This window comes from Trachemys scripta, chromosome 18, assembly GCF_013100865.1.
Source record: "Trachemys scripta elegans isolate TJP31775 chromosome 18, CAS_Tse_1.0, whole genome shotgun sequence".
NCBI lineage: Eukaryota > Metazoa > Chordata > Testudines > Emydidae > Trachemys > Trachemys scripta.
Genome location: NC_048315.1, coordinates 7,696,542 through 7,715,447, shown reverse-complemented (window position 1 = coordinate 7,715,447; position 18,906 = coordinate 7,696,542). Strand labels below are relative to the sequence as shown.

The following is an 18,906-nucleotide window of genomic DNA, read 5'->3' as shown; positions in this document are numbered from 1 at the left end:
AGAACTCTGGTTTGATTTCCAGTCTAGGTCATTGAGAGAAACTGGCTTTACTGCAGAGAAATCCCACTCAGGGCCCATTTAATAGAGATTTGTCTAGCTAAAACATGGAACTGAGTGTGTCAAAAGAGAGTACCATCCCGATTTGGGGCAATAGTGGTGACTGAAAAATGGGACGCTTTTGAACTTGGGAATGAGGTTAAAAATTAGGGGAAGCAATTCTTGATGGATTTTGTGGACTTTGAAAGAAAGAGGAATCAAACATGCCACTCTACCCATGTTAAATTGCCAACCCCCTGAGCCACAAAGATTGAATTCCGATTTAATCAGATATTTAATGGGGAATATGATAGAGGCATATAAAATCAAGAATGGCATGGAAAAAGCGATAGAGAAATGTTATTCACCCTTTCTCACAGTACAAAAGCCAACGGTCACCCAATTAAATTTACAGGCAGCAAGTTTAATAGAAATAAGCAGAAGTACTTTTCCACACAATACACAATTAACCTGTGGAGCTCATTGCTATGGGATGTTGTGATGGCCAAAAGTGTAACTGGGTTCAAAAACGAACTAGATATGTTCATGGAGGATAGGTCCATCAATGGTTATTAGCCAAGATGGTCACTTCTGGCTGCTGGACGTCAGGAGGGGAAGATGGGTGGATCTCCCCGGAATTGCCCTGTTCTGTACACTCTCTCTGAAGCTCTGGTACTCACTGTTGGAGACAGGTACTGGGTTAGATAGACCATTGGCAGTTCTTATGTTCTTAGTTCACAGCTTGTTGCTGGGCTAACGAAGTAAGCATGTGATCATTGAGATTAAGAGGTGGGTGTGATATCCGCCGTGCGCTCTAAGCTGAAAAATAGTACACTTTTACAGAGGAAGGCAGCGAGGGATTTTGTCTGGGGATCTGGGCTTTTTGAACTTCAGTAACTCAGAGAGCATAAACAAACAGTTAATCCTCCTCTCCTTCACTTTCTCCTCCAGCTCAAACACCATCTCACTGCTCTGTGGGGATAAGTGGTTATGCAATTCTGGGTGACCGTGTTATGTAGCACCAAGGTTGGGGTTGTGATCATGCGCGCCCTATTGACCAGGTGTGGTTTCATCAGACTTGCCATGTCACCTCAAGCACAGTTTCACAATGTGAAAATTCAGCTGATGCACTGAAACACAGATGAGAAAATCACCTCATTAAGATCACCCCACTGCTAGGATTACTCCTCTTTGGTCCTCAAATAACACTCAATTAAACTGTCCTCCTCTTCCTGTTTTATAGATTGGGAAATCCCAAGTAAAGAGAGGTCAACTGATCTGTGTGATCTCTCACAGCATGTTAGTTGCAGAGTCTACGCTAGAACGTGGACCTCCTAGCTCCCAGTCCCCTTATCCCACCCACTAGCTAACACCACATCTGTATATTAGAAAACGTATTTGTATTAGCTGAGATCCTATCAGATGATTGCATGTAATCCATAAATCAGGAGCCGGTAATGGTCATTCAGTATGCCAAGTCACATTTCTGTATTTCAGTATCTAGATTGTGTGTTGTTTTTTTTCCACCTTATCAGAGTAGATTTAAAACTTGTTAGTCTCTGCTCATAGACACTGTGAGATAATCAAATTCTGTTTTGGTGAACAGAAGAGAATAGAACATTCGAATTGACAGAAAACTCCACTTACTAAATGCTATGATGTTGCTAAAGAAACCCTTGCTGAGACAAGATGTGCAAGGTAAACTCCCATTCCAGCTAGAAATCCATATGGTCTAGTTGTGCCAGTTGGTCATCAGTTGACTGATTTGAAAAACTATGATCCGATCATGTGCTTTCAGCTGGCATGTGGCACATCTTCCTCTGTTTAGCAAGAAAAATGCGTACTGAAAAAACAAGCAGACAGATCAGAATATTGTTATAAAGCTGTGCCTGCCTGTGTACTACTGAAAATTGCTTTGCTGTACTGTTCCACCTTGTTAAAGGGGCACTGCAAACAGAAAACACGTGTTTAAAAATAATTCCCTTAACCCCTCTATGTTATAAAAGCATCTTGCATTACGACTGAACATCTTTCAAACATCTTTCATTTGTACTGTCTGTATACTTTTTGCACTTTACACAACTTGGACAGTAAAGCTTGACTGGTGTTTTGTTTCTGGTCAGTTTCATCTTCTCATGCACTAGCACAACATTCAAGTATCAGGGGGTAGCCGTGTTAGTCTGTATCTACAAAAACAACAAGGAGTCTGGTGGCACCTTAAAGACTAACAGATTTATTTGGGCATAAGCTTTCGTGATGTTTTGCATCCGAAGAAGTGAGGTTTTTACTCACGAAAGCTTATGCCCAAATAAATCTGTTAGTCTTTAAGGTGCCACCAGACTCCTTGTTGTTTTAGCACAACATTGTGTCTTTGGGGTTCGCTGATTTCTTCTGATGGAAGACAGCACTCCTGTCCTGGCATGCTGTGTAGAGTTGCAGGGAGCTGTTAAACAGCTGCTGTGGTCCATCCAGTGTTTCAATAGTGGTTAAAATAACTCCTGAATGCATTAACTTGGAAAGCACTTTGGGGTTCTTTTGGCACAATGTGATTAAGTAAATATTTAATAAATTGTTCTTGACTTTTACTAACATTTTCAAGATGGCATCTTGTATGAAACCCATATTAAAATCAAGGAAATTCTGCACACTTTTTTTTCTGTTTACATCTTTAGGCCCCAGTATAGTAAGTTACTGGGCTGGTGCAGAGTTGTTCTTGTGAAGAATCGCTTGCAGAATTGGATCTTTACCTGTGAGTGTAACTCCATTAAGTCACTGGAGTTAATCCCACAGAGAATTTGGCCCTTTCTGCCTCATTACCAGAAGATTTCCATAGACAAACTTTAACCAGGTGAGTAGTCCACTGAATTACTGAGACTCATGTGAGCAGTGATTCACATGTTGAAGTCTTCTCAGAATGAGGCCCTAATTTTGATCCTGAGAGGGATGTCTTGAGCACTTTAGACTGGGCAGCCAGATGAAATGCCAGACCTGACCTTGAACTTGGCATGATAGCACAGAGCACCAACCAAACAGCTGATCTATTTTTGTGTTTTATTTTAAGTTAAACAAGTAGGCTTTAATTAGGGTTACCATTCGTCCGGATTCCCCCGGACATGTCTGGCTTTTCTCAGTTAAAAATAGCGTCCGGGGGGAATTTGTAAATGCAGAGCGTGCGCGGCTGACAGGGCAGCCGGCCGGATGGTGCCACTTGCATGGGGCTCTGGCAGCCAGAGAGAGCCCCTCCTCCGCTTCCCCCTCCTCTCCCCTGCAGCTGAGATCACTCCCCTCCTCTCTCTCCCTCCCTCCCCCTCCCTGCATTCGCAGCCGGCCGGCTGTTCGCAACGGGCCTCCGGCGGTCTGGAGCTCCTCCCCCTGCCCAGCGCGCCGCTCTGCAGCACTCTGCGAGGGCGGGAACCGGGCTATGCACTCCATGGGGGAGCGTGGCAGCGTGTCGGGCTGTGCATGGAGCCCGACGTGCTGTTCTGAGCGGCACGGTAAGGGGCCAGAGGGTCGGAGAAGGGGCAGGGAGGTTCTGGAGGGGGCAGTCAAGAGACAGGGAGCAGGGGGAGGGTATGATGGGTCAGGAATTCGGAGGGGGCTGTCTGGGGGTTGTGGGTGTAAGGTTTTGGGCAGTCAGGGTACAAGTAGAGGGTAGGGTGCTATGGGGGCAGTTAGGGGATATGAACAGGGAGGGTTAGGTAGGGGTTGGGGTTCTGGAGGGCAGTTAGGAGCAGGGGTCCCAGGAGGGGACAGTCAGGGGACAGGGAGCAGAGGGGTTTAGATGGGTCGAGAGTTCTGGGGGGGGCTGTCAGGGGAAGGGGAGTGGTTGGATGGGGCGTGGTAGTCCCTGGTGTCTCTCTGGGGGTGTGTATAAGGGTTGGGGCAGTCAGGGGACAGGTAGGGGGTAGGGTCCTAGGGGACCAGTTAGGATGGGGGGAGGGTCTCAGGAGGGGGCAGTCAGGGGACAGGTAGGGGGTAGGGTCCTAGGGGGCCAGTTAGGATGGGGAGAAGGTCTCAGGAGGGGACAAGGAGCAGGGAGGCTTAGGTAGGGGGTGGAGTCCTGGGGGGCAGTTAGGTAGGGTTACCATACGTCCGGTTTTTCCCGGACATGTCCGGCTTTTTGGTCCTCAAATCCCCGTCTGGGGGGAATTGCCAAAAAGCCGAACACGTCCGAGAAAATAGCTTTGCCGGCATCCCTGCCCCAGTCCCCTGCTTACCTTGGGGCTCCCACAGGCTGCTAGCTGCAGGCAGTTTCCCCCGTGACGGCTGCTGCTGCTCCCCCCAGACACCTCAGCTCTGTGTAGCTGAAGAGCCGAGCTGCCCGAGCGCTACCGGCTTCACGGTTTGCCGGGCAGCCCCCAGACCTCCAGACCCTGCGCCCCCAGCCGGGCGCTTTCCCTCCCGGGCTCTGGCTGCGCTGGGGAAGCAAACCGTGAAGCTGGTAGCGCTCGAGCAGCTGTTTCGCTGCTGGGAGGGAGGAGGGGGAATGTGGGATGCTCAGGGGAGGGAGCAGAGTTGGGGCAGGGACTTTGGGGGAAGAGGCGGAGTTGGGGTGGGGAAGGGGCGGAGTTGGGGTGAGGCTGGGGGTGAGGCCAGGGCCCCGTGGAATGTCCTCTTTTTTTTTTTAATGAGGAAATATGGTAACCCTACTTTAATCCTGCAAAGTTTTAAGCATCTGTGCAACCTTATGCACATTAGCAGTTCCATTGGCATATCTCAGATGCATACTTAAGTTTAGGAACGATCAGGCCTTGCTCTGGAATTTCCAAACCATGCACTGTTGTGTAGGAAATTTTCCTTCACTGGTCTGATTTCTCCCCTTCCAGGTCCTCTCCGGATTTCCAGCCACGTGGCCACTACTTGAATTGAAGGCTCCTCCCTTAATCTGCTCTCTGTGCCACCAGTTGCCATGGTACTGCTGAGGCCTGTTTGAGGAGACTTACATCAGAGCTTGCATCTCCCAGACAGAAGGCCATTAATGAAATGAAATTCTGTGTTGCTTGCTGAGGGCAGCAGGGTTGCTTTCCTCCTGTTCGCCGCCTTTGCCATAGGTCGACAACTATTCGCTCAGCAGATAGAGGAGGGTGATGCATGTCCCCGATACAGTTTTATTTCAGCAACTTGCATAAATGTCTATCTTAAAGGAGGCATTGCCAAAACAAATAATTTCTATCAATCTCTTCTCCCTCCCAATCCTTAGCCTTCACCATTGATGCGGTTTGGTTGTCCTTTGCACTTCACTTAGTCTAGCCAGTGAAACTAGCATAGCCAATTCACTTTGTTTACACTCCTTTTTGCTTTCTTGTTCTCAAACACCATTGTAATATTGCTGAGCCTGAGTTTGCAACACTGCTACGGGATGTTGAAATTGCCTTGAAAATTGCATTACATTGAAAACGCTCTAGTCATTCAGTAGTATAAAGTTTTTTTTATTTTTATTTTAAAAAGCCCCAAAATCTAAATTTTGGGTCTAAACTATGTGCCTGATGCAATACCTACTAAAATGAATGGAAAGGTCTCTTACTGCGTTTGGATAGGGCTTTGGATCAGGCCCTGTGCCCATTAAAAAGGGGATGGTTTTGTAACTACATGTCACCAGCATAACCTAAAGCAAACTCTTTATTTCTTCCTTTTCTTAAATTGTTAAGCAGCTCTTCTAAAATCCATCCTACTATTCCACCCGCTCAATACAATAAATAAGAGAAGGTGATCTGCAAATCAAATTGTAAAGTGTTTGTGCCTCCATCCTGCTCTTTTTGAGATGTACGAAGAGGAATGTTGCTTTTTCCGCCCTCAATATATTTTTTTATCCTTTCCTCCCCTGCTTTTACATTAGAAGTACTAAGTCCAGAGTCCCTTTTTGTTGGAAGATTTTGAGAATCTACTCAGAATCATGCTGTGATTCCATAGTGCTGAGTGATAAACCTATTCACATAGAAGATCTTTCTAATTAAAAGGATAAAGTATATTTTGCAATTTAATAAAACCTTCCATCTAAGAATTTTAGAGCCCTCTCCTGAGGTCTGCTAAATGCCCTCCATTCCCATTATAGTTAGGAGGCACTCAGCACCTCAAAATATTGGGCCTACTATGTGCTTTTTAGACATTTTAGAGGCTCAATCAGAGGCACATTGAAATCAGTGGAAGGTCTCCTACTGACTTCAATGGGCATTGGCAGGGCCCTACGTGAATTAAGTCCTGCAATACATCTGGGAAACAGGGAAGTATCAGTGTTCCTATTTTATGGAGAGGAAAACTGAGGCACAAGGAAGTGTAGGAAATCGCTGTGCTGGGAAATAACCCAGATCTTCTGACTTCTAATACTGTGTTTTTAATTACAAGGCTATCCTTGAGCAAAACCCTTTGGGTAGGAAATTTTGGAAGAAACTTTGGGAGAAACTTTTGAAGCTGTTCACTGTAAAAGGCACAAATATTTCCCTCCAATTCCCCCATTTCACCTTTAAACTTTCGTGATAAGGAGCACTAGACGTCATCCCTTGTGGAGCTCTTCAGTGCTGCTGCAAATTCAACTGTGTAGGGGGCGCAATTTGATTTTTTGTTTTGTTTAAATACCCTTGTCTCTGCAGTGTAACTTGACTTGAAAACTAACTGGCTGATATTACAGGAACTTGCAGAATTACGTGGAGGATCAGATTTAAAAAAAAAAAAAAAAAGACTTTTTAGTAAGAGCTGGCCCCAGGAACTGGTATGTGGATGGAGATTAAATTTAGATTATAGGGCTCAGGATTTGAATTTAATTGTAGATTTAAAACTAGAGTTTGAGCCTGATGGCACCAAAATCTCGTGGAGTTTTGCCCAAAAATGGCAGAAATGTCACCAGTTTAGTTGCTCTTGCTAGATTTGGAGGACATCTTGGTACTGAAGTTGAACAGCCCCTTCCTGCTTTGGATCCAACGCTGAACCAAAACCAGAGTGGAAAATATGAATTCAGGGATTTGAATCTAATCCTCACCTCATCCCCTTTCCTGAAATTCAAAGGCAATCCCTCTGGTGGTGTCATCTGTAGGCCAGATTCTATTACCTTCACTGCTGTACAATCGTTACTTTGCGGAATAATCCCATTGAAATTGGTGGAACTGCTCTTGGAGTAAGGTACGAATAGTGAGAGAAGGGGTGTCAGAAACATGGTTTCTGTTTACAATGCAAATTCTTAGTGACTCCCAGCTTTCTGTCTGTACTTGGAATCTGACTTTATCATCCTCAATTGAAGCTACTGTGCCAATTTCATACAGAATGTAACTCTACTGGCTTAATTGGAATCATACCAGGAATTAATCTGGTTTGTTCCTTATGCAATGCAATTGCAATGCAATTCCTTTGCACACGAGGCCTGCTGGAAGGACAGGTAGTAAGACAAGAATGCATAAGACAAGGTTCTTGTGCTGAAGAGTTTACAATCTAACTTGGACAAATATAATATACAGGCCAGCTGTACAAATGCAGGATGGCAGATAATTGAGAGATTGGATTTGTGATTTATAAAAAGAAAATGTGTGTTTCTTCCAAATGAGAAATGTCACAATGCCGACGACTTTGCAGCTGTTGCAACCAAAGTACCCAGTGCAGGAAAAAGGAATCTTGTTTTGGAGGCATGAAATCAATCACTCCTTCGGCTAGGCTGGGTCCTGTGGTTTTTGGTTCCAGAATAATTATTATGGGCTGCAGTCTCCCCTCCATCATTGCTCACAATTCACATGGATATCAGTGTGGGGAACATGCTGAGCAATAAAGGGGATGATCTGTGTTTTATTGCAGTTTTTCTCAACCTTTCCAGACTACTGCAGCCCTTGCAGGAGTCTGATGTCTTGCGTACCCCAAGTTTCACCTCACTTAAAAACGAGTTGCTTACAAAATCAGACATAAAAATATAAAGTGTCACAGCACATTATTACTGAAATTGCTTCCCCATTTTATTTGTCTGAAATTTTAGTTTGTGCTGACTTCAGTTAGTGCTTTTTATGTAGCCTGTTGTAAAACGAGGCAAATATCTAGATGAGTTGATGCACCCCCTGGAAGTCCTCTGCATATCCCCAGGGGTATTGTACTTCTGGTTGAGAACTACTGCTCTATTGTGCCCAATCTTTAATGACTTAAGGTCCGTAAGCACTGGCCTTTCAAGCAAACAGATCTGAGACCACTGATGTCATTTTGTTGACACCTATAGGATGAAGTATGACATGTAACCCTTCAAGGGTTCAGAAATAGAACTCCTGTATTTGGTTAAGTCCAGTCAGTCCTCTTCCCCAGATAGCCTTCTTACTTCTTACCCAAAGCATGTTCAGCCATTTCCTCTGTCTAAAATAGCCCCCAAAAGCTGCTTCGCTTTCTAGACTGCATGGGTGCACACTTGCTTTATCTGTGTGTCTCAGTAAAATAGCTCGCAAGAGCAGCTCTGAAACCGGAGCAGGTCATAATATGGTTGCTTTAGCTGTGCTTAAAGCTTCCCACTCAGATCAGATACATCTCTAAATCAGCATGAGTAAAAAAACCCTGCATTCGTGATCAAAGCTGCCTCTCCACACCCTTTGCAGGCCTAGTGTGCAAAATAATCCTTTCGGGGTTTGTGTGTGTGTGTGTGTGTGTGGGAGTGTGTGTGCACGCGTGCTGCAGTCTGCTTAAGACTGCATTGCAAACAAGCCAGCTAATGCATCACTGCCTCTGGAATAAACTGCTACGTCACTGATAGGCATGTTACAGTGCTGGGATCAATGCAGGCTCCTAGTTGGAATGTGTGTCAGGTATGTGTCTAAAATGGATGCTCTCCATTTGTTAGAGATCTGAATGGGAGACAACAGCATAAGTTTGTCTTTTTGTCTAATGATGGGCCTGGTGCCAAAGAGAGGATGAATTTTTTGTGTTTACTGTAATTAGGGTAACATGGACAGTGTCTGTGTAGTTAGATGCTCAGGAAAGAACCTTTGCAGTGTGTTTGTGTGTGTCTGGGGGGGGGGGGGTATCATATCAGAATGGCGCTATCCTTGTGCGGAATGTCTCTTGAGGATGTGTTGCACCAAAGTCATGTGCACTGATTTGGTAGCATACCTCACAGTGAATTCAGCTGCTAGCAGACATGATTCATGTTTTTAGCCAGTGTTGTGGCTGCTCCAGGCATGTTATACTTGTAGCAGAGGCGATAGATTTATTCTCCCATGGCTCCGAAGTTCAGAGACTGAGTGGGTTTGGGATGTGGGGGGCTTGAACATTTGGCAGACATTGTGTAGTCTGCCTGATGGGTGGAAGGGGAGCTGGGAGTGCCAGCTCTGCTGTAGCCCACCTGGCAGGCTGTGAAGGACCTGGGAGCTTGGGCAGTCCATGTGGTGGGCTGCCCTGGAGTCTTGGACCCCTCTTCCCCAGTAGCCCACCAGGCGGGCTATGGAGGAGCTGGGTGAGGGAGCTGGCAGGGAACTAGGCAGGTTTCCAATAGAATCCTGCCTGGGTTCCCCTGGAAGTTCATTGAAATTCGACGGTTTCTATGCAATGTTTCAATTTTGGCAAATTCCTATGGGAAAAATGTTTTGTGGCAATTTTTCTGCCTAGCTCTATTGTGCTGATACATTTTGAAGTGTGGCCCTGCCTCCAAAGGTCCCTAGCACTTCGTGAATGTAAGCAAAGGCCATCAGTGGAAGTGATGCATTTAGTTGTTGGGTGAACATGCCAGTTGCTTCATTAGTCATGAAGTGATTAAACAGGCCTGCGCCCTAGAAGAAATATTGCATCTGCTGTGCCCATGCTTGTTAATGCTGGGATGAAAGTGTGGGCGTTAATCTCGAGGGGATAGGCGAAGCAGCTTGGGTCCCTGGCATCCCAGGTTCCCCATCTCAACAGCGTGTGGTTTGGTTTAGAGCAGCCTGGAGCACTTCCATGAGCGGTGCCTGTAGCCTGAAGGAATCTTGCCACTGATGAAGGAACTGACAGCAGCAGCCCCTCAGTGCTTGCTTCTTCCCTTCCTTCTCTATCCTGTCAGGAAGGGACAGAAGCAGTCATGTTCCCGCACAACCAGCATCTGAGCACTCACCCCAAACTTTGGGTGTCGGAATCCAGAACACAGCCAAATTCCATGGCTTTTGTACAAAGGACCAACCAAATCTCCAGAACTGAACACCCCAAATTCTGTGTGTATTGGGGGCTGACATCCAGATCCAAATTTTTGCAGCTCAGACCCTTCCACTAAGTCTTTGGTCACCATTGTTCTCTACTCAGAAGAGATTCCCTTGCACTCCAGATGCTCTATCTGCATCCTTCTCTGCAGCCACAAGGTGTCACTGTGCCCTTCCATCTTTCTACTGATAAAGCTCAGGGAAATTGGATCCACATATAGAGTGACCAGATAGAAAGTGTGAAAAATCGGGATGGGAGTGGAGGGTAATAGGTGCCTATATAAGAAAAAGCCCCAAATATCGGGACTGTCCCTATAGAATTGGGACATCTGGTCACCCTATCCACACAGGACTTTCTGCCTGAACATACCTCCCCATGTGCCCCTATTTCTAGCTCCTCTCTTTGACTCAAAGCACTGGCCTTGCTCTTCACTGCTCTGGCACCCTGTTGTCCTGCTTCAGGCTTCGGAGGGTACCATGTTAAGAGCTGTATAGGCCAAGTAACTACTGGTTGCTGTGGATGCATCCTTATTGAAATGATCTTTGGATGATTGTATAGTTTCCCTCCCATCACTCATGCTGGCAGACCCTCTGCAGACTGGGATCAGGGCTGTACTAGTTTAAAATATGTGATGACTGGAGATGGGTCTCTGTACTTTTCAGGATTTGAAAACAGAATCCAATTTCTGCATCTAGTTCTGATCCCATAGTGAGCAGGATGAGGGATAGCTCAGTGGTTTGAGCATTGGCCTGCTAAACCCAGGGTTGTGAGTTCAATCCTTGAGGGGGCCACTTAGGGATCTGGTGCAAAAGTCAGTACTTGGTCCTGCTAGTGAAGGCAGGGGGCTGGACTCAATGAGCTTTTGGGGTCCCTTCCAGTTCTATGAGATAGGTATATCTCCTTATATTATTATTATTATTTATTGTACCTTTTGCTACATACACGTACATTTCTCATGGTTTTTGTGTTCAGAGGTCCCCAGTGTACCTTTTTCTTGTGTGCTTGATGCTCATGTTTATGTCTATCTTAGGTACTTACAGGGCTTCCATCCCCATAGTATCTGAGAGCCTCACAATCTTTCATGTATTTATCCTCACAGTACCCTTGGGAGCTAGGGAAGTATCATCCCCATTTTACAGATGGGGAACTGAGGCACAGAAAGACTTAGGTGTCACAAGCAGCCTGTGGCATGGCAGGGAATTGAATTGAAGTCTCCTGAGTTCCAGGCTAGTGCACTGGACCATCCCTCGTCCTGTCTAATCCACACCATCCTTCCCTATATGACCGGAGAAGCTTCACATCTGATTCTTCTCTGTTTAACTGTGGAAACGTGTTCTGTGTCATCTGCTCAGCCTGGTGACTTTTATTTTCAACCTGATCTAGATAGCAATCCTTTCAGCTTGATGGACTTCTCTGGGATTATTGGCTCAAAAAGGAACACCTCAGTGCACCCCCTTCCCCCGATGCATCCATGCATCTTCTGAGCAAGTGCTTGCTGATTCACTGGCCAGTATCCATGTATACACCAAGGCATTGCCTCTGGGTGTGTTTGACATGTATTCCTGACAAACGGGAAACTGTGGAATCTAAAGTGTCTTCTAAAGTGACCTCACTCTAGTGAGTGTGAGCAGAGAATGATCATTGCAATGGAAAGCTATTTTGCAGCATGAAAACTGCAGCAGCAGTGCTGTTTCTTAAACCCAATTACATAACCCGGAGATCTTTTCTTTCTCCTCCCTGATCAACTCTTTTCTCTCAAATGCAGATCAGTGAAAGCTGCTACCCCAGCTGAGTATACACACCATGTGTCACAGGGGGAGAGAGAGAGAGAGAGACTGAGACTGAAGAGGGTGGGGAAGGGAGAGACAAAGGTTAAAAATCTGAGGCAATCAGGGAAATGCTGTGTTGTTCAAATCTAGTTCCAAGAGGGACCATACAAATTCAAAGGAAGCACTTTGTGGCTTTCTCCTTCTGGATTTAGAGCTGCAGCTGTAAATGAGTCATAAACAAAATCAAAATCTGGAAATCCCTCTAGCAGACCATCATGGAGGATTCTGCAAAGGAAACTCAAGAGGTCAGGTATTACATGCTCCAAAGGTAAGAACTGCTCCAGCTTTACTGATGTGGTCGGACCTTACAAATTACATCTTCCCAGGACTGAGAGGGTTAGAGTCTTTGCTCTGGAAAATCAGTACTGGATCCTGAATATTTTCCAGTGGTGATTTGATCATCCTTGGAATTCTTAATTAGTAGGAGGCGTTTGGGGATGCAGTTTTTGCAAAAGAGGCTTTATTGTGTCATAGCTAGAAAGTAAATATGCTCAAAGAGTGAAAGGGACAGATCTTTGAATTGCTGCAGAACTTTCAGTTCAGCTTCCAAAATTGCAACAGCAGATTTTTCTAGATAGGGGCTCTCAAGGTACCACCAAATGCTGCAGCTGTGTTCAAAGTGACTTGCTGGCATTCCTTGCCAAGTAACTTAGACTGGAACTGCGTACAGCTGGGCTGGCTGCTGGTTTTTTTGCACAGGACAATTTCTGCTCTGTTTGGTGCTCTTTCACATTAGGTAATGCTCCCACTCCACCAACCACTCTCCCGAAAAAGTAAAAGCTGCTTTCTTCTGCCCGGAGTTGACACATAGTCTCAATTATTAGTACTTCGATTCCATGTTTCAGTATGCTGCCTATCACTAAATAAACTCTGAGCTATACCTGCAAGCAGTATGTTTTATTCTGAATATTTAAGCCCTGGTCTTGCAAACATTTGTGTGGGGGAAAATCTGTGCTTGTAAGTAGTCATTTGAAGCTAGTGGGACTAACACTCACATGCATAAGCAGGATTGGATCCCAGATTTGTACTTTGTCCCTTAGTTCTCCTGTTGTTGATTTGCCAGTTTCCACTAACCATGTAATCAAGAGTGACCTCTTCAGTCCTAGGTTGCTGTGCAATGTATATACTAGGATATAGTGCAAGTCCTGCTTCTGCACTGCTGTGCTCTAATTTACTAACCGGTTTTGAGATGTATATGGCTTAATAAAGCTCTGGTTCCACCTACATCTTTTTTGCCTTTCTATGCTGCTTGCCCTGGTTCTTCTTAGGCCTGGTCTGCTCCTGAAACATAGCTCAGGGTTGTGAAAAATGTCTTGCCCTGTGTGATGTAGTTCAATCAACTTTACTCTCATTGTAATCGCAGCTTGGTCGATGGAAGGATTATTCCATTTACCTAGTTGCCACCTCATGGAGAGGTGGATTTACTACAGTTTGGTGCCTAATTCTCTTAGGTTTAGGACTGGGATTTTCAGAGGGGTTTGTCTATCTGCCTCCTTTGCCTCTTCCCAATCTTGGCTTCATGCCTCCTTTCATGTCTCCCTCCCATTGCTTGGAACAACTTCCCACTTCTCAGAATTAGTATAAAAAACTATTTGGCTTGTGAAACCTTCTGTTGTGGATTTCTTCACCAGCAAGGCCTCTGTGTCTCCTGGCAATGGAAATTTCCCACGTGTCCAAAAATGGCTGAAGCTGCAAATTTTGGATCTGAATTTCAAACACGATCAATGCTTTTGTTGTTTGTGTTATGGTAGTAAGAGCAGTCTTGACAGAAGTCAGGGCCCTGTTATGCTAGAAGCTGTGCATACACATAATAATAGAGAACATGCTCAAAAAGGGGAGGAGAAAGGGAAATTACTTATTTGTGTTATTGTAGTGCCTAGGAGCTGCAGTCATGGACCCAGGACCCCATTGTGTTAGGTTCTGTACAAACAAAGAACAAAAAGAAAGCCCCCCCAGCTGCATTTTACATACAATGTATTGAAGTGCAGAGGGATTCTGACTTGTATAAGGTCATACAGAATATCTGTGTGACAACTAGGAATTGAGGCCAGATTTTGAGAGTCCCAGTCTAGTGTTTCAACCAAGAGACCATTCTTCCTCCTGAATACAGCTCATGATTGTCTGTATCTGGGTTCTGGCTTTGGTTCTGGTTCATATCCCTGAATGTGTGGTATGTTTGAGCTACATTGAGACCTTATCTCCTTACATAGTCTGTAAAGCAGCGGTCCCCAACCTTTTTCGTCTGGCAGGCACCAGATGACGAGCCACGGAAGACCGTGGCGGCAGATGAGCATGCGCCGAAATGTCACCGACAAGTGGCAATGTCAATAGGCATCACTGCTGAAATGCCGCCGGCAAGCAGCGTCATCCAGAGGTGTCGCTGCTGAAATGCCGCTGAAAATCGGCGTCATTTCGGCGGCGACACCTCTCGATGACGCTGCTTGTCGGTGGCATTTTGGCAGATGCTTGTCCGCCGGCCAGTACGCGGGTGTACTTAGACGCCCTGGCGGGCACCACGTTGGGGACCCCTGCTGTAAAGGATAGTGTACTTTATGTAAATAATGCACAATAATAATAATAATTAATAATAAACAATAGAAAAGGCTTCTATGGGAAATGTCCCTGTTTTGTGGTATCTACCTGGCTCCGCAGGTTACTACAAACTAGCTCTAGCTATTGTTCATGCAGGACTTTAACAACATTTCATTCTTAAACTATTTAGCTGAGACACTTAAACCTTTGTTTGTTTGAAATTAGGATTTGTGGTTATAATTTGCAGCTTGTTAAGTAGGGTTTATGCTAGATTGGCTGCCATAGGCTTGATTGATCCTCTGTACTGCGCAGGCACCCCAAACTTGCTAGCTTTATCATTTTTTATTTCTTTACTGGCTTTGTTTTTTCTAGCAAGTTCCATTATTAAAGGGTCATCTTGTCTGCCCCCTTCCCTCCCTCCTCCCCAGTGGAGTTGCTCAATGCCACCAACTCTTCAGTAACCAGACTAGGTCAGGGGTTCCCAAGTTGTGTGCCAGGGCTGCCAGGAAGGCCGCAGAGCATGTGCTGTGTGTGTGCAGCTGGCTGGCTATCCTGGTTTCTAGTGGCTAAAAGGCCAAAAGTACATGAGGTGGTGGAAAGGATCGCACAAAAGTGAGCGGGAAGGGAGGCGTCCACCAGGCAATGTGGGCGACACTGTGAAAAAACTTTAGCAATCTCTAAAATCGAATGAAAAGCCTAATAACATACACCATCCTTGTAAAGAACTGCACTATGTGTGGCGTATGCATGGCTGAGTAAACTGGCTTGTGGTGTTAGGCTCCTATGTAACGGGTCGGGGTAAGAATTGATGCTGGGCACAAGTTGCCACCACGTTTAGTCCCGCTGGAGGAGAGGTGAACTCAGAATGGGAGTTGGCAGGTCTATGCAGCCACTTGCTTTGGTTGTGCTTAAGACTGGCCTTTTCTGGCTTTCAGCTCATGTAAGATGATTTTGAACAATGTACATTCTTAGTAATGTGCAAATAGATGCATTTGATTTTGGAGATCGGAGTCTGGCGTCCAGCTTCCCCAGTAAGTGCTGAGCGATGCTGAATTTAAGAAGGAGGTTAGCTAGATCATTTGAATTAGGCACAGGCTATTCTCATATAGAAATGGGCCAGGTTATGTGCATATCTATAGTCTAGAGCAGGGGTCGGCAATCTCTGGCACGCGGCTCGCCAGGGTAAGCACCCTGGCGGGCCTGGCCAGTTTGTTTACCTGCCGCGTCCAGAGGATTCGGCCAATCGCCGCTCCAGGCCAATGGGGGCAGCAGGAGGGACAGCCAGCACATCCCTCGGCCCGCACCACTTCCCGCAGCCCCCATTGGCCTGGAGCGGTGAATCGTGGCTGGGGGAGCCGCGATCGGCCGAACCTGCAGACGCGGCAGGTCTGTGTCTCCACTAGAGAGCTCACAGCAGCGCAGCTGCACCGATGAAGCTGTGCCAATGTAAGCTCTCTTGTGGAGCTGCTCTAAGCTGATCAGAGAGAGCTCCCCTGTTGACTTAATTACTCCATCCCCAATGAACAGTGTCAGCTCTGTCAGCGGGAGAAGCTCTCCTGCTGACGTAGTGCTGTCCACGCTGGTGCTTAGGTCGGTGTAAGGGCTTGTCTACACTGGCACTTTACAGCGCTGCAAGTTTCAACGCTGTAAAGATAGTTTTACAGATGATGGGCCATTTCATTGGTGTCACTGTACACTTTGGTCTTGCTCTGTTTTACACCCGGTTTAAAACCGCTTCAGGTAACAGGGTTAACATGGGTATAAATGGGGCTTTAGGGCAGAACAAAGAAATGGAACCTGTAATTACTGAGGCTACTCAACTGTTAATGGTGCTGGGATTTACATGAGTCATCCCCAGTGCATCAGACTGAGGACGGAGATTTTGGGGTGCATTTGTAGAAAGGGAACATCTGAAGAAAAGAAACGGAGGGTAAGTTTACACCGCAAAAAAGACACGTGGCAGTGAATCTCAAAGTCCAGGTCAACTGACTTGGGCTTGCTCTATGGGCTAAAAATAGCAGCATAGGCAGTTGGGCTTGGCCTGGAGCCCTGGCTCTGAAACCCTGCAGGGCGGGAGGGTCTTGGAGCCTGTGCTCTAGCCTGAGGCTCTACGCTGCTATTTTGAAAATCCGACGTAAATGTCGTTACTGTCCCAGTAATGCTGCAATGATACAGACACATGCAAGAATAATCCTTTGCTATTGTTTTAGGTCTTCGGCCTGAGAATCTCAGAGTGCTTTATAAATGTTAGTGAATTAAGTCTTGCATCACCCTTGGGAAGCGTGCACAGATTTTATCCACGTTTGACGTCTGGGGAAACTGAGGCAGAGAAAGGGACAGTGATTTTCTCATAGTCATGCAGTGGGTCAGTGGCAGAGGTGGGGATAGGTTTCATTTAACCACAAGACTATCCTTCACTGTTTGCACTAATTATGCCAACTAACTAAGGAATAGAATTCAGACTTTATTGACTCAAAGTATTACGAGCCATTGTTGTCTTTTGGAATAACGATGTTTGTAGCAAGGAGGAATAATAGTAAAGAGCTATGTGTTGCTGTAGAACTGAACTGGTTGATTTGGGAAGTATTGATGAACTGGCCAGCTACAGAGTTACAACTAGAGACTTTTTGCAATGACTTACAGAAAGTTTTCATTTAGAGATGTGGGGTTTTTATTTTGTTTTGTAGATTACATTTGGAAGACGGAACCTGTCTCTCCTTATCACTACTCTGGTTCCCTACATGTATTAGCAACGTTGTGTTGGGATAACGTTAACTCTTGTCTTTCCGTGTAGGGACATAACTAGAAATTTAGATATGTACTGGCTAGTCAGTTCTTCCTCTCTCATCTCCATTGGCCCCTATGACCCACACCTACAATCTGACCATTACATGCATCTCGTAAGCAGTTCTCCTAGAGTTCATTGTGAGTGCCCAGGTCTCGAGATTGAACAGTTCTGCCTGTCACCATAAATAATTTTGCCCAGAGGAAACTTTTATAATTGTCTACTGGGGCATCTGTGAAATATACCTACTTATACCCACAAGTCAGCTGAGTCACCTTTTTTCTTTCCCTTAGGCCCAGTATGTCCGGCTTGCACCTTGTAAAGCAAGGCCGGGACAGGAAGAAAGTTGATCTACAGCGGGATTTCACTGTGGCCTCCCCTGCAGAATTTGTTACTCGTTTTGGGGGGAATAAAGTTATCGAGAAGGTAAGTGACTAGCTCTTTTGAATTGTGCTTTTTGTTTCCATGCCCACCTCAGTCAAGCTATTTGTGTAACACAGGACTCGCAGGCTAGTAAATGCCAAATATTGAGAGTTCTGGAACTGAAAGCTGCATTTCTGCCTGTAACAACGATTCTTTTGCTTTCATTGCCATGTTAGCTAAATATCCTGTCACTTCAGCCTCGTGTGACAATAAGCAGGAGAGTTGATGTTGAATATGACTTTTGGATGTTAGAGATGGCTATTGAATGATCCAGGGCATCTCCGCTGTCAGAGCGGGATTATATTTGTCTAGTGCTTTCTCCACTCTAGTTTTAACGGTCTAATGAGAGAGGCTCCTTCCCCATCCCATTCCCTGGGGTTGACAAGAACTCATTTCAAAGGTAGTAGCAGCAGCTGGTGCTGCAGGCTGCTTATTGGTCTTGCTCCAATGTCCCATCCTGTTCTTCAAGCAAAGGGAATCACTTCACATTACGTTAAAATCATAATAGTCAAGCAAGAGCTGGTTTCTGAATTGATTGCTGTGGAAGGGAATGCGCTTGTTGAACTGAGAGAGGTCTGTGTTGAGGAAAGGGCTTGACCAACAGGTCAGATGAAATGCACTCAGGAAAAACAAATATTTGAATGGCCTCTCTTCCTTGCTGCCTAGTTCTTATTGCCCCCTGGGTTACCTCTCCACTCTGTTTCGAATCCATCTAGGTCCTTATTGCCAATAATGGGATTGCGGCAGTGAAATGTATGAGATCCATCCGACGCTGGTCCTATGAGATGTTTCGAAATGAGCGTGCGATCCGGTTTGTTGTCATGGTGACTCCTGAAGATCTGAAAGCGAATGCAGGTGAGTTGTAATGACCTGTTAGGGGAAATTGCCCCTCCTCCATTCAAACTTTATGCATGGGCAATATGCATGATGCTGTGCATGAGCACAGAGCGCATATTTTTGCTCACCCATCAAGGAACAAGTTAACTCGGGAGGAGATTAAATGCTTTTATCTGAAACTATAAAGAATGCAAAGCCCCAGTCAGGTGATCTTTTGAGTTAGCTCTCAAGTCATGGATTTAAAGCCATTTCAGATTTGATGGGAATATTTCCCCTCTCATACCCTGGTTTCTGTTTGCTTTTTCACTCCTAGATTTGACACAAGTGTATAAACACTTAAACAAG

General features: G+C 45.6%; 1 protein-coding gene across 6 annotated transcripts in view; it reads left to right on the top strand.

The window, feature by feature from the left end:
* The window catches only part of ACACA (acetyl-CoA carboxylase alpha), a 213,410-nt gene that overhangs the window by 39,119 nt on the left and 155,385 nt on the right, over nucleotides 1–18,906 (top strand). For 5 of the 6 annotated variants that reach the window (XM_034752336.1, XM_034752342.1, XM_034752337.1 and 2 more), the window contains 2 exons: nucleotides 17,595–17,727; nucleotides 18,441–18,579. In XM_034752336.1, coding sequence (XP_034608227.1) covers nucleotides 17,595–17,727; nucleotides 18,441–18,579 — 272 coding nt within the window. Of the gene's footprint in view, nucleotides 1–12,012; nucleotides 12,253–17,594; nucleotides 17,728–18,440; nucleotides 18,580–18,906 lie in introns of those variants that run through there. The other variant, XM_034752341.1, reaches the window with a different exon arrangement.